Genomic DNA, 19,538 nt, shown 5'->3' on the forward strand with positions numbered 1-19,538 from the left:
ATAAATCCCAGAATTCCACAAGGTACAGCCATAGAGGCTAAAGTGGATCACAAAGAACTTGATGTTGTTGAACTGCAACCCAATCAGCTGTGGCCAGCTTAGCGAATGACTCAGAATACCTGTCACTTTGATTCCTGAAACCTTCCTAGGTATTAATGCAAGGAAATCAAATACCACATGGTGTGTCTACACTCTAAACCAGGGATGGTCACAGTTTGAACCTTCTAGCCACATACAGCTTCCTGAGATCATTTTGAGACCCGCAAAAGTTCCCTAAAGCCCAACAAGACAAAGCATACCTTGGAAGCCAGGCAAAGCATTCATTGAAAGCCAGGAAGAGTCAGCCCTGGTGAGTCCTGAATGGGAGACCATCACCAAATACCAAGTGCTGTAGGCTCTATTTCAGAGGAAGGAACTGACAAAGTGACCCTTAGAATCATAGAGTTGGAAGAGAACCCATGGGCCATGCAGTCCAACCCCCTGCCAAGCAGGAAAATTGCATTCAAAGCAACTCCAACAGATGGCCACCCAGCCTCTGTTTAAAATCCTCCAAAGATTGAGCCTCCACCACACTCCGGGGCAGAGACTTCCACTGCTGAACAGCTCTCACAGTCAGGAAGTTCTTCCTCATGTTCAGGTGGCATCTCCTTTCCTGTAGTTTGAAGCCATTGTTTCGTGTCCTCGCCTCCAGGGCAGTAGAAAACAAGCTTGCTCCTTTCTCCCTATGACTTCCTCTCACAGATTTATACATGGCCCACATCATGTCTCCTCTCAGTGTTCTCTTCTTCAGGCTAAACATGCCCAGCTCTTTAATCCGCTCCTCATAGGGCTTGTTCTCCAGACCCTCTGGACACCTTCCAGCTTGTCAACACCTTCCTTCAATTGCGATGCCCAGAATTGGACACAGTGTGATTCCAGGTGTGGTCTGACCAAGGCAGAATAGAGGAGTAGCATGACTTCCCTGGATCTAGACCAAGGGTCCTCAAACTTTTAAAATAGAGGGCCAGGTCACAGTCCCTCAAACTATTGGAGGGCTGGATTATAATTTGAAAAAAACATGAATGAATTCCTATGCAATGTACATATCTTATTTGTAGGTAAAAAAAACACTTTGAAACAATACAATAACTAAAATGAAAAACAATTTTAACAAATATTAACTTAGTATTTTAATGGGAAATGTGGGCCTGATTTTGGCTGATGAGATAGGATTGTTGTGTGTGGTTTCAAGTAATTTCAGACTTATGTTGACACTGAGTGAGGGCTGGGTAAATTACCTTGGAGGGCCGTATCTGGCCCCTAGTTTGAGGACCCCGGGTGGGAGGCAGACTGCGTTGGATAATACAGAAGGTTGGATGTGCGAAGGTTGGATAAGCCAGACTATATTTCCTTCCCAAATTGTTCTATGATTTGGAATGCAAAATGAGATTATCCTTCTGAACATACTATCAGCATTCCGTATGCTAGGAACTAGACTGAATATAGCATTAAGCACAGTAAGACCATTTCTGAGGCAGCAGATGTGAGGAGTGGCAGGCAGCTGTTCAAAGGGAGGACTGTGTGCCATGTGTTCCTAAACGAGCTCACTGTCTTCCCTGAATTAAAATAACATTTAACCACCAGATGATTAACTTTTGTGCATTGATCATATTTGCTTCAAGAAGCAAAATGTCCAAAGCCAATCCTGTCTGTATATCCCAAGCAGAGAAAGATGTTTAATATTAAATTCTCTATTAAGCATGAACCTTCTGAGATTGTCATGGGCCACACAATCAGATAAAACAATACTATTTTTTTTCTTTTGATGAGTGTACTTGGTATCTTGGACCAAATTTACCTGCATATCTTTTTGCAGTTGCTATCTTTCATCTGCAATACAGCTCATCTCTTGCCCTTAGTTATAACTGGTTTGAGGAAAAGACTTCAAAAGGGTCTTTGGCCAATCCCCTACCAGTGATACCATTTTCAGGGGACTCAGCTGTACACCAAAGCTGAATCTTGGACTAGGACTTTGGCAGATGTGTGTTCAAATCCCATCTGTAATTGTAAGCTATTGGCTGCCCTCGAGCAAGTCACAGCCTCTCTGTCTCAAAGCAAGGCAATGGCAAATTTCACTGACATAAATTCTACCAAGAAAACCCTAGGATTGGGCCGCCATAAGTTGGACCTAATGGCTGGTAACAAAAAACAAGAGGTGATACCTACAGCAGATCTGCTTGACTGATACTAGTTTAGAATAAATACTTTGAAAATTAAAAGTAACTCTCAATAAACAGCTCTGGACAAACCTCACAATTATGAGGTCAACTTCAAACATGAAGCAAAGGAGATTGTTTTAATACATATGGAAGACAAGACTTGTGCTATTTTCTTTCCCTAATGTTTTGGTCTAAGCTCTATTCCAGTCTGGGTAATTTCCACATAGACATTAACCACAATTAATAAATAAAGGTATCTAAGCGAAGTAAAAACTACAAAATCGAATCCGGAAGTAATGACTCATGTCTGAGTCTGGCTGAAATCCATGGCATATCTACATAGGCCGTATGACTCAGGGCGGGTGAGAATCGGCCTCATGGCATCCGCATGACACATGGCCACTCCTTGTCTCCCAAGGGACAAGACCACTTTGGAGAGTTTTGCCCCGTGTGTGAACAGCTGGGCCTGTTCTGCTCCACCAACTATTCCACTTTCCCCAGGCTCCATTTTGTGTGGATAGAAAGATGCCACTGTGTCACCTACCTTGATCATCCTACACCTCTGGAACTCCTTCCCCAAAGAAATAAAAACATTCTCTCCCTCCTCTCCTTTAAACAAATTGCTTTTAAGTTAAGTAACTGATAATAATATGTACTCAGTGTCAGAATTAACTGGTTGATTGACTAAGGTAGATAGGCATGTATACTTCAAAATTATTGTTACCTGACTATATCTCTTATGATTTGTTGTTTTGTTATGTACCATAACTAAAATAAACCATTTAAAAAAAAACTGCTGAAAACGCATCTATGCACTTTAGCCTATGGAGAGGAAGATTAGGACATTGTAAAGACCACTTTCCGGGATGCTGGCAATTTTATCTTGACATGCTGTGATAAATCATCTTAAATTATTTTTCTCATTTTATGCATTTTGATATTGTTGGTTTTTATGAGCTGTGTGTTTGTTTAGTAATTTATGAGTTTACAATGATGTTACCATGCACCGTATTTTTGTCTTGTGTGTTAGTTTATTACCAAGGCATTGAATGTTTGCATTTTTTGCATGGAAGTTGCCCTGAGTCCCCCCGGAGACAAAGGCGGCCTATAAATAAAGTTGTATTATTATTCTGTTATTCATAATGTTGCGGTGGCCATTGGGCTCCAAAGAGTTCCTTGCTGTCCCTGGGTGCCATTTCCGACATTTACAAAAGTTAGAGCAGGAAGAGAGATCGTCACCTCCTCTCCCTTTCTGAGTTACAAGGGTGTCCTCCTTTCAAGCATCAGCCTGTGTCCAAGGAACGCTAGGAGCCTGGCAGCCACTGCAACAACAGAAACAGGACCCCCAAGGTAAGGGGGGCATTTAGTTGGGCTGAACCGGGTTTGGCACCTCCAGACAGCCAAACCTGGTTCAGCCCAACTAAATGCCCCCCTTATCTTGGGGGTCCTGTTGCTGATGCAGAGTACTACACTTCCCACTAGCCCCAGGATTTTCTGCCACTGATTTCAGTGGGACCAACTCCCTCGAATGGGCTGAAAATCAGAAATATATCTGCATGCGAGACAGGAAACAAGGTCTCTTTAGCACATCAATTCTCCTTGCCAAAGAGGCAAATATACCCACTGGGGACCTGTTTCATAAAAACAGAAACACAAATCTGTGTGGTCTGCATTTGCATGAAATGCACAGAACCACAGTCATAGAATCATAGAATAAGTCTATAAGATCTGTTCAATTGAAAGCTTGTTTAGCTTGACAAGCTCCATATATACTCAAGTCGAGGACAGGTTTGGGGGCCAAAATTTTGGATTCCGATATGACCCATAGATAAATGTCATTCTGCAGAGGGGAAAGTGCCACTCGAGGGTCATTGATTTTTGGCCACCACTGCTGCCATTTTCCTGCCCTGGCATTCAAAAAGTCCACATGGGTTTTGATCCCAGATGTACAGTGGGTGAATGTGAGGTATTTATGCTCTGAACAGTAGGAGGAGTCACCTATTCTTACTCTTACTCAGGGTCCTGCCACACTCCACACTTACAAGCAACCTGTCAGACTCCAGCACTGCCTTTTTAGGTAGCTCATTCAGGTGAAAATAAGTGGAGCAAAGGGGACCAAATACCTTTTAAGGTATTATACAATGGGGGAAGACAAAACCAATTTTCCTGGTTACCAGGCTGTGAGGAGAGGCTCCATGGAAAAAAGAAAGCCATTTTCACAAAACTACTTTTCAAGTGATTAATGTGACTGCATTGGAGGTTAAGCAAGAGCAGCCTTCCTCTTGTGTTACAATTACCTACCTTTCTTAATACCTGAGAAGGACGTAAATGTAGGCAGAACATAAAATGTAGTTCTTTGCATTCAAGGCAGTATATCCCAAAAATATACCAAAAGGGGGGGAAGGGGGTGGGAAGAGCAAAGAATACACCTAAAATAAGTTCTCTAACACATTGTAATCCAAGATGTAACCAAAATTTTGTAATTGAGCTTATATGAACAGCAATGATTTATAAAGAAAATTTCCATTTAAACATAGAACATTAAAGGGCTTTCCCCCATTTTTAACTTCAAATCATGACTTCAGATGCATACGAAAAGGACCAAAATACAAGTTGATCAGCTTAAAATAAAATTTATTATGATACAAAAGTATATGGGCTGAAGATACATAAATAACATACAATGCAAATGAAAAAATGGAACACATGACAAATAACTGAAACTAAGGGAAGGCATACAACACATGCTAAAACAAAGTTTAAAAGCATTGACATTTCTAATGAAGCATTAATGATGACAATAAAAGAAAAAAATACGACAAATAAAATGCTTGAATATCAAGATCTGTTACTGCTGTAAACAGGAGTGCCTGCTAAGCATTGAGAACATTTAGACAAAAAAACAGTTAATTGTGATGCTCTGTCAGCTTCTGGTATCATGTTTTGGTTTTGCTCATCACAGGTTTCACTGAGATTCAGCCACTTTACTATATAATCATGCTGGCTAGATTGGAGCTCACATCCTTTTTCTTAGGGTCATATAGACTACTCTCCCACATCACATTTGAGCAAGTTCTTGCTCTAATTGGCTTTAAATGTAAACACGAACCTACAATGAACAGGATTCACATTACAAGCACCTTTCTTCTACATAAACAGTACCTCACATAACAGTGCATGATGTTAAAGACAAGACAATTCTTCCAGGTGTTTGAAAACTCTTAGTCATGACGTGCCCCTTTTGCTTTGGATTTTAACATAATGAAGCAAGTCACAGTGCAATCAAAGGAAGGACACCAATCTGTGTTATGTCAAATGCTTCATAGATGCACAATATTTTGCAGGTAACTACTGAAGCCCACAGCTTCAGGGAAGTAGAAAGAGAGCCACTGTGTCAGGAGGGAGAGCGCTTGTCTCCATCCCAATCTAGATTTCAATCTAGCTGAAACCCATCCTCTTAGCATAAAATTCCACGTCACACAGATTAAGTGTTTCATGGTCTTCTGCAAGCCATCCTCCATGTACGTCTTGTGTAGATTCATACTTTTCAAAGCCAGAGGCAGGAGTGCCTAAGGAAACCTAGGAGGACAAACATGCAGGAAAATGGGGGAGTGCACAAGGCCAAAACAGACCTCTGATCTCTCCCCCTCCTCCAATGAAAGGATTATTATTTGTGTCTAACCCACATTTTAGGACAACTAAATGAAAGTAGTAAAATGAAAGCAACTCAACATGCAAATTAAAAATAGCATCCAATAATATTTGCATACTAGCCAGCAGCAGAATCAATAAAAAGCTTAATGAAAAAAAGCCTTACAGGACTTTGGGGTGAAATTGATTTGGTAAGGAACAAATACCACAAATATGAGTTTAAGATTCTCCTGGTACCCCACCAGTGATATGAGATAAAGACACCTTGGGTATTAAATCTGTTATTTGCTTCTCGACAGGTGTAAACACGGGTTGGTAAAAAACCTGGCTATGAATCACCCATGTTTCTATATGACACGTGGCCCTCCAAATGTTTATGAAGAATTATCTCACACCACTGTGAGGGTAGATAGGAGCTGTGACCTAACAACATCGGGACAACCACATATTCCCCACTCAGCTTTAGAAGTTATTACCAAGATTTTAAATAGACCCCAGAAATAAATGGATAACATATATGAGGCAACATATATGAAATGTACTCCAACTGCCTACCCCTCACAAATATTCTGGGACGCTATCTTTAAAGGCAGTCCCATCAATCTTAACAGGAACACATGTGCAGCATTCCAGCCCTGTTATATGGCTGTCCATGTTCTCCTGGTTACTATGCTGCAGAGATGTTTATTCCTCTGCATCCTTTCCCTCTAAAGAAAACACATCCTAATTTTGATATAGCCTTAGCTTATCTCAGCATAGGAAGACTACCAACACTGTGGATTTAAAAAAATCCAGTACCTACTGATGTCATTAGACTTCTAGGCACAGAGTAACTAACACGTGCATAATAATTTAAAAATGTTATGTTGGGTCACTTTGGAGATTTTTATACCAGAAGGTCTGCAACCCATTATGAACAAGCAGCGTTGCTCACTATCCAAGATAAGAAGTAGCAAACTGTTCTTTTTATTTTAAAAAAGGAGCAATAAAACATGTAAACTTTTCCAAGAGTCCTTCTACAATGTCATAGCAAGCAAACGAGTCTTTCCTCACATCCCCGAATAGACACATACTAAGTAGGGGCCATCTGTCACAATCGCAAAGCCACACTAAGTAAGGAAGCAATTAACGGGCCAATCTTGCAAACAGGAAGCTTTCTATTAATATTAGAAAGGACGTACGTGAAGCTGTATCTCAACCTGGTGCAGGAACAATTGTTACAGTCATATCTGAAGGCTTAATATAAACAGACTTTTCTAATGTGCTGTTACTAGAAGATGTACACTAGTGTACACTAGTACACTAATATTTTAAGTGTGTTTCAGCAAGACGTTTATATATGGGTATATAGTTGTTTACATATTTGTTTTCAGTTTTGTCCATGCTGCAGAAGGTGAATATTTGCTGCTGCTTACACTGAAAGCAAGTTACCTTGATTAATAAACAGAACCTCAGAGCTTATGAGGAAAAACATATCCAACATGGGGCTATTAAATACTAATGCCCCAGGACATCCTAACAATCGGAAGATACAGCCACTTATAAAAATGTATGATTTGTCAATTAAATCCTCCTATATCTACTGTTCTCATTTTCTTGCTTAATAGTTAACACTATTTGTATTTGCATTTCCACAGATTTTTCCGGCATCCCCCTCACTCTTAAAATTCCCTTTTAAATCCATTCCTTAAGCATGATGCAACTGAAAATTTAAACAACATACATTTTCAGATTTGGTTTCAACCTGCTTTCTGAAAAAGCAATTAAAGCAATTAGTATAAAATTAGATACTAATTTTTGGTATCTCTATCAGTATTTAGAAAACACTGAAAGTACAAGAACAAAGCTTTAATATCTAGAACTCTGTGGTCTAGAAGATCTGGATCATGTTTAACAGACGAAGCGGCCTCTCTGACACTAGAGCCTGCGCCTTTAGTTCTGCTCTCCCCGGCCTTCCATTCTATACACTACAGTGGTGGAGATGTCCTCATTTGACTCAGGTGACACTTTTTTCCACAAAGTCTCTTTTAATGCAAGTTCATGTTGAAGACTCTCATAGTCCATTGGTCCATAGGAAAGCTAGTTGTTCAAGCAACACACATTATGTATTAGATTACTGGTGAAAAGAAACAGTCTAGCATTACTGATATTTAGCAATCAGCTTTCATTGGCTGTCAAGTATCACCCCACCCTTCATTTCCTCCTGACATGGGGTGCGTCTGGACAGTAGATTTAATGCAGTTTGACAGCACTTTGACTGCCATGACTCTATGCTGCGGAGTTGCAGTTTGGTAAGGCACCAGCACTCTTTGGAAGAGGCTAAATACCTTATAAAACTACAAATCCCAACATGTCATAGCATTAAGCCATGATGGTTAAACTGTGTTAGATCTACAGTGTAGACCAACCTGTGTTGAGTAACTAATTTTAAAAGTTTTGACATAGAACGAAAGGATTTGTGCAATCTGGGTGGATTACTTAACTCAGAGTAGAATAGATTGGTAGCAACATATAGGCTTTCACCCCATACTATGGTTGATGAGGCTCCCTTTGGACTAACTACTTGTTCTCGAATAGACTTTTACATTTCAGTACACTATAGCAAGTATGTACACTTTGCTTTCCATGATTACACAGGAATCTGTGCCCCTTGGTCCTGAAATGCCCACTATGCCCGGCTAATGGTTGTTGTATGATGGTTTATATTTTTATGTTTTGTATACATATTTTTATTGTGTTATATTTTAACTCTGTTTGACTGGGCATTGTAAGCCGCCCCGAGTCCCTTTGGGGAGATGGTGGCAGGATACAAAAATTAATTTATTATTATTAAGGTTGTGAGGTTAGGCCGATGATAATAATAATAATAATAATAACTATTATTATTATTATTATTATTATTATTTTATTCTTGTATCCTGCCACAATCTCCCCAAAGGGACTCGAGGTGTCTCGCACATTGCTAAAGGACTGGAGCATTTCAATTGCACAGGGTCAAATCAGGAAGGCTCAGCTATTCATGCCAGCTCCAAATGAAGACCTAGTGAGGAAATCTGGAATTTCCACTAATATCACTATGACACAGCACCGCTTCTGTCACCTGGGAGGATGAGTTTCTGCCAACGTTAACATGGCTACTCTAGCCAGCCACAAAATATGAGTTCCTGTTCCATTCCCATCAAAATAAGAACTTCCTAGAAAATTATCTGGCTCAGATCCCACATTGAGAAGGGAGAATGTAATAGGTTCCCCCATATAGTTCTGTGTCCTCCCCTCTATCCCATAGGAGGAATTCCAATGGGAATAGGAAGAAGGATGCAGATCAGACAATGAAGACGATTGTCTCAATGCAGAGGGGAAAAGAAAAGAGAGGACACACACAGATGGAGTGTTTCTTCCTTTTCCTTCCCCTTGGAGCCCAGGCCAACCACATCTTCACTGTCTGAATTGCACCCCTGTCTCTTCCCCACCAGTGAATACAAGCAACAATGATCTTTCCCATGGTGTGGCAACTGCTGCGGCACAAGGAGCAAAAGGCTAAAGTTTAACTTCTTGCACACCATCCAGAGAAGATGTATATGCCCTGTTCCCAGTTTAGCTTATATAAATATATCAAAACTAGCTAAGCTAAAAAAAACCAGACAGAAAACCTCCAGCTATTAGTCTGCCTGATGACTTCTAGGAAAGTAGGCAGAACAATCACCAGTGAGTGCCAGCATCTGGTATAATGTTCGAAGTATTACAGATTTTATTTAAATTACATTTGAATGCTCAGATCTCAAAGTACTGATGCACGAAACATTATTGAACACTTATTTTGAAAATAAGAAACCTCACACACACGTGCTGCTTAAATAGCATGAAATATCAACTTACCCGCTGATCACCGCCTTCTCTCCGAGGATCAAGCTTCTTTGCAAAGTGCCTCAAGTTATCATAGTTATGGAAATTGCACAAAGAAACAAGTTCCTGCAATGGTGAAAACATGACATCGTTTTACACATACACAAATGTAAACACTATTTCAAGTTGTTATGTTTCAACTTTGTATTATCTGATTCTAAAGAGCTAACCTGAAAGAAAATCTTCATGTAAACCTGAATTGCACATAAAAATTCCAAAACATTCTTCTAATTGGTTTTTAAATGGTCTGAGAATGCTAACATCCTGTCTCCAAAGGTCCCTAAAAGACCTCTAAAAGATAAAGTTTATCGTTATTTTGGGAGAGTCATCCCAATATCAAATAACAACAACTACTACAACAACAGACATTTGTGGTCTTCTGATCCCTTTGCGACATCTCCAGCTCATCCCGTTTGGGTACCAGCCAGCACGTCAACGACTTAAATCTAGAAATAGTTTTCTAAGATCTACAGAGACACTCGCTGGAACACCTCAGCAAGCGAGAGTCCAAAAGTGGCAGGCTCAAACCCAGCACCTCAACCAATGGCTGATACCAAATGAGAGACTCCCCACTGGGCACACAGAAGACTGGGCAACTTGGAAGGCGCTGAACAGGCTGCGCTCTGGCACCACAAGATGCAGAGCCAACCTTCAGAAATGGGGCTACAGGGTGGAATCCACGGCATGCGAGTGCAGAGAAGAACAAACCACTGACCACCTGCTGCAATGCAACCTGAGCCCTGCCACATGCACAATGGAGGACCTTCTTGCGGCAACACCAGAAGCACTCCAAGTGGCCAGATACTGGTCAAAGGACATTTAACCAACTACCAAACTCACAAGTATTGTATTTATCTGTTTGTTTGCTTTGTTCTGTTAGAAATGTAATATAATGGACTGGTTGCTCTGACACGACAGATAAATAAATCTCGCCCCTGTTGTTAAACATTTTATTATTATGAAGCCACACCATATAAATAAAATTGAAATCAAAATTACATAAGGTAAAGGGAGATTTAGCAAACTTCTTAAAAGTGTGAATGATAAGGTGTTTTGAACAGAAGAGTTTTCCTCTTAATTAAGTGTGTGAATCAGCAAATGCCTTTTCACATACCTTATTTCCCAGTAGCTTGTAAATTTATTTATTTATTTACGACATTTATATGCCGCGCGCCCTTCTCACCCCGAAGGGTACTCAGAGCGGCTTACAAGTAAAAAGTAAATACAATATATTATATTATTATCACAGCACAATATCAATATTATATATTACAATGTACTATAACATTATACTGTAATATTATTAGTAATATTAAATTTAATATAAAATATATAATTAAAATATCATATTATTATTATTAGTAGTATATTGTATTACATAATAATATTATCATTATTATATGTATATACAATTATTATATTATATTATATTATATTATATTATATTATATTATATATTATATTATATTATATTATATTATAAGCACAGTGAAGGAGACAAGATGGAACATTTCAAATACAACTTTCCAAAATAAATAACCAAATTGAAGGTAGAGGTTCAATCAGGAAGACAACTAATTCGTATGCAAACTAGCAAAAGATGGATAAAAAGGCCATATTTAAGTGATCAGCTGCACTTACATGACAAAAGTGTATTCCTTTCACACTATTGCCCATCTTGTCCAGAGGAGGCGACCAGCACATCATTCCCATAACATTAGGAACCACTAAAAGAATGCCACCCGCAACTCCAGATTTTGCAGGAAGACCCACCTGTATTAAAGAACAAGAATGCTCCAGTTAAAAATAGCTGAGCTATACAAATCAGTGCTACATAAGCCCTTTATCACAATATAGAAGACAGCTCCTGTTGCTCTGCTAGCACCAATAAAACACTGGTCTTTTGCTACTCCTTGGTCAGTGATGAGAATTGGGAAACGTGAAGACAAGGGAACACACATATCCTTGCTGCATTTTCTTATGCTCAAACATATACAATTAAGATCAAGATGGGTTCAATCTCATTTCAGCTTTCAGCAGTGACAAGTACGTCCTCTGGAAGAAGGGATGTCCATAAACTCTAATAATACTCATAATGAGAAAAACAAACAAAGACTGAAGGCATGCTAATGAAAAAGGGAAACTTTAGGGTCTCTCCCTCTCTCTTAACGGCATCACTACAAAGGAAGTAACACAAGAGCCTCTGACCAGCAGCTGAACCCAAAGCTATGGCCTGGTACTTTAACTATTCCATCCTTTGGGAAATGCTGACACAGAATTTTCTTGGTATCTCTGCAGGCATGAGTACCCGCCATTACATAGCACACTCTGTCCCCAGTGGCCAGATTCAAGTGTGGATACATGAAAGCTTACACAATTTTACCCAAGGAGGCATTCATCCAATTCAATCTTCAATCTTCAATCATCATCATCATCATCATCATCTTTATTTATACCCCACCACCATCTCCCCAATGGGTACTCGGGGCGGCTATCTCTGGGTTTTTTTAACCAGTTGCCAGTTATGCACTTTTTAGTACAAACTTACTGTGCTACAAAATGAGTATTTGCCACCCTAATATTTCTTTCTACAGATCTATTAAACACTATTTTGATCAAAGCACTTACATGAAAAGCAAACTGTCCTGAAAAGTCATACATGCCGCAGGAATGCATTAAACTCAGAGTGTTGCGAACAGCTTCGGGACTCAGGACTCTCTCACCCGTGATTGGGCAAAATCCCCCATTAGCCAATGTGGCAGCCATAACACTGGCTGACTCACAAGTCACTTCTATGGAGCAAAGCTGAAAGAAAGAAAGAAACAGAATACTTTTAACATTCTTTATAAATCGCTCTGGAAATATACAGCACACTAATCAGGCTTTTGATGGGATCATGACAATTCCCATTAGGCAGTAAAATTGCTATCACACAAAATTGCCTTTTAAAAATATAATTGTTACAAAATGTTGCAAGTTCATCAGCCACTTGACATGGAATAGGATTAGAAAGCATGATGGTGATTTTCTACTTAGAAAACCCCGGAACTCCAGGTGTCGGCGGTGGCCAGGAACGCCTTCGCACAACTAAGACTTGTGCACCAGCTGTGCCCATACCTTGAGACGCCAGATCTGGCCATGGTAGTCCACACCCTGGTTACTTCCCGTCTGGGCTACCACAACACTCTACGTGGGACTGCCTTTGAAGATAGTTCGGAAGCTGCAACTAGTTCAGAGATTGGCAGCTAGGTTACTAACCGGAGTGCCGAAGTGTGAGAGGATGACTCCTATGTTGCAACAGCTCTACTCGCTGCCGATCTGCTTCTGGGCTAAATACAAAGTGCTGGTCATTACCTATAAAACCCTAAATGGTTTGGGCCCAGACTACCTGCAGAACCGCATCTCCGTATACAAACCAGCCTGAGCACTGCGATCTGCGGAGGAGGCCTTGCTCTCAGTCCCACCCGTCTCAAGCACGGCTGGTGGAATGAGAGAGACAGCCTTCTCTGTGATCACTCGCTGCCTCTGGAACTTCCTCCGAAAAGAACTAAAAACTGCTCCCTCTCTCAAAAAGTTGCTAAAACCCCATCTATGTGCTCTGGCGTATAGAAAGGAGGAAGACTGACTTGTCTCGACTTACATCCTTCCCTAGATTGTCTAGATACTGCAATTGATTTCAGCCTGTTGGTTGTTGAAAATTACCTCATCTCTCTATAAGGTTTTAGTTGGTAAGTTTTTAGGTGTTTTATACTTCGTGTTTATGTTTGTATGGGCTAGTTAAGTTTTTTGTTTTGATGTAATTTGTTTGTATGTTTCTCCTAATTGACATTGGATGCTTGCCATATATGCTGGAAGCCACCTTGAGTCCATTCAGGGAGATAGGGCAGTCTACAAATAAAGTTTTTATATATATTATTACTATTAATATTACTATTATTATCAAGACCAATCCTGGAACATGTCCTGTCAATGCAAATGCATTTAGGATATCCTGAGCTCTTTATAGATCACCACAGGAGCTATAAACTACATTGATCTTACAGCATATTATAACATAGTCACAAACAAAAGGAAAATATATTGTCGAAGGCTTTTACAGCCAGAATCACTGGGGTATTGTATGGTTTCCCGGTTGTATGGCCGTGTGCTAGTCAACAGCACACTTTTCATTAAGTTCAGGAAAAGGTTTATTCAAGTGCATTTTATGGAATGTTTCCTCATGATTCACAACTTTGGAACTGCACAACTGGTTCCAAAGTTGTGCAAGCAAACGACCTTTCCACCCCTTGAAGACACCTGAACCCCCCCCCCCCCACCCCCCTAGAAGACATTCTTACATCAAGACACTTCTCAGGGCAACACAGGATATGTTGCAAGGAATGGGAAGTATCCTGCACTTCAGGTTTAAGTGGAATTTTATTAGAAGGCAATGATGCAGAGAGACTGTCACTGGAATGAAAAGCCTGCTAGAGTCTCTTTTCCAGCAACAGTGGAAACGTTCATCTTAGGAGGATGAACTTAAAAGAACCAATTGGAGGCAGAAAATAAGATTAAAAGCCTGAATAGGAGGAATATGTATCAAAATACATTTTTAGAATAAAAACAGCCTTGAGCTTCCTAACCTACTCTAAAAGGAATAAGGATGTCAGACAACACAACCATATTACAACACATCCTCCTTTATGAAGCGAGAGAAAGCAGATAGCACAGGCCAGAAAAACAAGATGGAAGAAGTTCAATCTGGGTTAGTTTCTCTTCTTTACAGCTGAGAGTAGGCACTTAAATAACCCCAGCTGAACCAGGTAATGTAATCAGCCAATAATACTTTGGGATAGGTGACTGACAGAGGAAATAAACAGGCAGGAAAGGAAGGTCAAGTTCCTAATCTCTCTCTGTCTAAGCCACAGTGTACAATAGAGCAGCAAGGTCAAGTGCAGATGTCACTTATCTTCAAAAACTCAACAGTAAGACGTAAAAAGAGGTCTCAAAAGCTTAATAGCTTTATACACACATGAAGTCTGAATTGTCCTTATGAAATGTGCAGTGAATCAATTATTCATACGCTGTCAAGGTCTTCTAAAGAGTGCTTGTGTAACATTATCAAAGCACACAAATAAATCCACACACCAGGTAGATCCATTTCAAGTACTTGTGTTCACTTGAATCTGCATACAACAATTCAAGTCAATGCGTTCAAAGGTCTCCAATAAGGAACTTCCACTCTTTTAAGACAGTTCAGTCTAGCTTCCATTACTTGCATGCACTATCACCATGTATTATTACACAGCTGCACATTTAATAAACTGGAGAGAAATCTATTAGTGTTATATACTTCCAATGATGTTGCCATGTCTTCCAAATTGAATGAATTTACAAAGATGCATAGTTTTAGTGGTTATACATCCCAACTAACAGCTTCTTTCAGAGGTCTCTGAATTCTTCAATGTCAAAGATTAGCCCTATGATTTAATATATCAGTGGAGAATTTAGAGATAGTATTTAAAACATATGTAATAAAATCCTTTTGAGCCAAAGAAGATTCCCAAGTCTATTCCAAACACATTGGTGTGATTTCATTTATTGGTTCTTTTGTTTTTAAGGCACTCATTATGCACAGAGCATTTTTATATTGATAGATTGCGGGCATTCTGATTGCAAGATCCCATTGAAAGTGAAAAGAAGGGGATTGAGAAACCGCCTTTGTTTTTAATTGATTCAATCAAATTGCAGGATCTCCCAATGCACCATTGGCACAACTTGGACTTGAATGTTTAGATCAGCAGCTAAAACCTATTATTTTACATCCCGACTGATTTTATGGTTTATAATGCTGCAGTAAGTCTCAGTAGTATATGAGATTGATATACAATAATGTATTGTCTTACCAAAATGTGCATGTGTAAATATGTTCATCATGATAATTTTTGGTTCCTGTTCAGACAGGATTTTTTTCTATAGCATTTTACATGTGCTCTTTGAGGATTTCCAACATGATGATGATGATTAATTAGTTACCTGGAAGTAGAAGTCCAAAATGCCAACCATATCTGTTCCTTCAGGAAAACACTACAAATATAAAATAAAAGCACAATATGAGACATAAAGCAGTTGTGACCAAAGCATTGTATAGAAAGAAAACAAAAGCTTTTTACACAATAAATTCCCTGAGCTCAACTCAACCCCTGTCACTAGGGGGGAGTGGCAACATGGGCAAGAAAACCTAATCCTACTCCAAATTATTTTAAGACTGTTCACCAACTTTCAGAGAGTATCATAAGGTTATTTTTTTCAGGGTGGGGGTAAAGCTGTGGATATACTCCAGAGTTTGCTGGAAACTGAAAGACCCTATGGCTTTGGGAAAATCTGGACAACAGGATCATCCCTGTTCATTCACACAGGGGATGGATCATACCCATGATGCTACATGTCGATACCAGTTGCAGGTGCCCTGTTCTGATATAGCCAGAGGCATTCACACAATCTGCAAAGAGAAAGAGAGATCGCTCCTTTCTTCTTCCTGATTTATGGGCACCTTACTGATGTCAGAATTGTGTATCTGTAATGGCCAGGAGCTCCCATGGCCACATTGAGGATGAGATGATGGTCCAGTGAAAGTGTATGTTGTCAAAAGAAGGCTGAATCATATGAATGTCAAAATGGCACTGTAGCAGATACAGTTGGGTGTGCCTGGCCCCCGAATTAGCAGCCAGTGTAAGCTCTGTGTTAGTTTTCAAAAGTAAATTCCAAGACTTAGCTATCAGATATTTAACTTTCCCTTTATGTGAAAGCTTGATGCGTCTTTATGCTACTTGTATTTCAAACCTAGAAATGCAAGTTAATTTGTGTCATAATTTTAATATAACTCTAACAAATGGCAATGAAGCCTTTAAGTGTACATAATATGAAGGGCTAAGCCTCCTTGCCTCTTTTTTGTTTGCTTCCTTGGTTTTTATCCACTACATAAAGCTAACAGCTCCGGTAGTTGTTTCTGCCATATTTTGCGTCTCTGAGTAGGACATACATTTCAGGTGGGACAGACACATAAAGCACCTGGACTTAATGGGAGCTTATGCAAGTATCTTTAAAGATATCTCACTGCTATTAGTGGAAATATATTCTTACTGAAGCTAAATACTGCACACAGATCAGAAGAGCAGCTGCTACATTTTCTTCCTTCTGCTTTCATCCCATTTTGCAAAAGACAAATCAATAATCCATAATGCAGTTTCAGGTCTGCCCTCCCTACCATAAATCAGATGAATTGACTGCTTTCTCCCAGCTTTACAAAAAGAAAAAAATGGAATATCTTTCTAAAGCACTGCATATGTTACTTCTATTCAATTTAATATTTCTTTGGCACTTTACATAAATATGCCTCCTGCCCTGAGAATGGAGATGAGATGACATTGTGACATCTTAGTCCATTAGCACTGGTTACAAGCTTATAGAAAAGTGGAATACAAAATTGGAAGATAAGAGTGGAAAAAGAAAAACTCCTACTACTGCTACTACCAACTCCTTCCCTCATAGAAATTCCCAAAGAACAGAAACTGTTATTTTATTTATGTTTACATGCATTCATTACTGAAATTACACTTCTCCTACTCAACATTAAAGAAACAAATGAACTTTATTTAGTAAATTGTACCTTAACATTAAGGAAATAAAAGGAATACAATTCAGAAACAGACCTTTTTCTCTTTCAAATAATATCCTATTGCAAAGTTTCGGTCCCCACTTTCCCTTTCAGACTGGAACCTAGAAAAAAATATTGCAGAAATGCACATCAAAACTGGAAATGAATAGAACTGAATGCTTTTGAAATTAACAAATCGGTTAGAGATCAGTTTGTATATGGAAAAACTACAGTTGATTCTTAAACAGAGAGGTTGGATTTCTTGTCCAACTTACAGGGACTCATTAATACATATGTGCTTTGCAATGCTTAAAACTAAACAGGAGAAATGAAATCCTCTGATGTACATGCGGATGACATTTTGGTGCTATGAGGGCGCTTCTGCACATCAGCATGGCAAAATCATAAAGAAGTGGCCGCACACATAAAACCCTGCCCAACAATGTGTTAATGCACCCAGCAATCATCTGGGTGCGTTGACACCAAAAGGGCAGGATTCTACACTGTGGGATCTCTCTTAGTTCTTTCAACTGAATGACTTCCTTAAGCCTTTCTAGATCTTCATACTAAGTACAAGGAGGTGTAAAAAAGAAGAAAAATGCAAAGGGATTTTGGGATACTGTGTGTATCAACATCCCATCCAAATGTTTGGTCTTATTGGTGTTGCAAGCATTTATTTATTTATTTAAGTTATTTCTATCCTGCCTTTCTCCACAATGCAAACGCAAGGTGGCTTATAAACATCATACAAACATTAAAATCCTTCAGTCAGGAACAAATAGATAAAACCACGATGAAACAATGATCAATAAAATTCCACATTTCAGTTAAGACCATAGCCTCCTTCCTCATGCATCCCCCCTCCATCCCGATCTGTATAACTCCTATGTTAATGATGTTAACACTGCTAAGAAAGGCTCAACCCACTGTTTTTGGACAGGCACAGATTATGAAATTAGGCTTTTATGGGAGGCCTAAGCACACACTTTCTACCGATATTCAACATCCGTCCTTTCTCCTCAAAAGATGCCACAAGGGGCTGGATGGTGACAAAAAGTGGCCTAACTAATAAAGCTACATTTAAATACTAACTGGTGTTACAATAGAGTGAAGCATACTTACGTGGCATTACTGAACCCAACATATTCATTTCCAGCCATCTTATTCATGAACTGCATCACCTGTTAAAAGAAGCATCCCAGCTTGTTCATAGTGTAAATGATAAATATCACAAGGTCAAAATGCAACACAAGTATCTAGGTGATTTCAAACCCAGTGCTAAGCCACTACTTCGTACTATGGAAGACTGGAAGCATTTGCTACTTGATTTAAATTAATTTTTACATCTAAGCCACAAATGGCATTTGTTCTTTATTTAAACTATTGACAACAGAAAACCAAAACCAGCCTAAGGCTTATAATCTTGTTACCAGATTGTTACAAGATTGCTTCAGATCAGAAATAACAAAATGACTCGAGTTTAAATCAAAAAGTAGGTGCTTCTGATCTCTTCCTTGCACTTGGGTGGAAAAGGAGAGCAGAATGGTGAGCTTAACCACAGTGCTCAGATGTTCAAGAACCTGATAAACCAAACAGATTTTGAATGACAATCCACCATCAGAATTGATGGGGAAATGCTGTATGTCTCACTACAGCACTTTCAAACTTAAGCACAGGAAATATTGAGAGTTCACTTACATAGTCAAATTTCTCAGCATTATTTGCTCCTTGCTGAAAGGAAAGAAGACATATTTACAACGTTTGTTAATCCAAGAAGAACTTTTAACTCTAGTTTAGTCTACAGCTACTTAAATACTAATGTTCAATATTAGACTGTTTTATTCATTAGTCTAAATAACTAAAGTTAGATTACAAAATGCTTAAAACTTTTCAATAATAGGATAGAAGGTTCCAATTTTAAGAAATTATCAACGTGTGGAGAACAGAGGTGAATATTAAATAAGGCTAGCTTTATTGTGGGTGCTCTCTATTTAGTAACGGATTAGTGCCTAGAAATTCAATCCTGATTTTTTGCAAGTGATGGGTAAGCCAACATTTCATTGTTACAGTCCAAGGTTGTAGTTTACATTTTGCTAGACACAAAACGACACACTGTTGTGGCTAGTTATTTTATGGGATTTACATTTAAA

General features: G+C 39.1%; 1 protein-coding gene across 6 annotated transcripts in view; it reads right to left on the reverse strand.

Annotated features, from left to right (window-relative positions):
• GLS (glutaminase) overlaps positions 1 to 19,538 on the reverse strand; it is a 73,059-nt gene that overhangs the window by 21,507 nt on the left and 32,014 nt on the right. For 4 of the 6 annotated variants that reach the window (XM_060780623.2, XM_060780653.2, XM_060780663.2 and 1 more), the window contains 7 exons: positions 19,087 to 19,119; positions 18,511 to 18,569; positions 17,444 to 17,510; positions 15,768 to 15,818; positions 12,381 to 12,557; positions 11,394 to 11,525; positions 9,726 to 9,818 (listed from right to left, as the gene is read on the reverse strand). In XM_060780623.2, coding sequence (XP_060636606.2) covers positions 9,726 to 9,818; positions 11,394 to 11,525; positions 12,381 to 12,557; positions 15,768 to 15,818; positions 17,444 to 17,510; positions 18,511 to 18,569; positions 19,087 to 19,119 — 612 coding nt within the window. Of the gene's footprint in view, positions 1 to 4,815; positions 5,778 to 6,003; positions 7,929 to 9,725; positions 9,819 to 11,393; positions 11,526 to 12,380; positions 12,558 to 15,767; positions 15,819 to 17,443; positions 17,511 to 18,510; positions 18,570 to 19,086; positions 19,120 to 19,538 lie in introns of those variants that run through there. The other 2 variants (XM_060780640.2, XM_060780632.2) reach the window with 2 other exon arrangements.

The sequence above is a fragment of the Anolis sagrei genome, chromosome 1, assembly GCF_037176765.1.
Source record: "Anolis sagrei isolate rAnoSag1 chromosome 1, rAnoSag1.mat, whole genome shotgun sequence".
NCBI classification, from domain to species: domain Eukaryota; kingdom Metazoa; phylum Chordata; class Lepidosauria; order Squamata; family Dactyloidae; genus Anolis; species Anolis sagrei.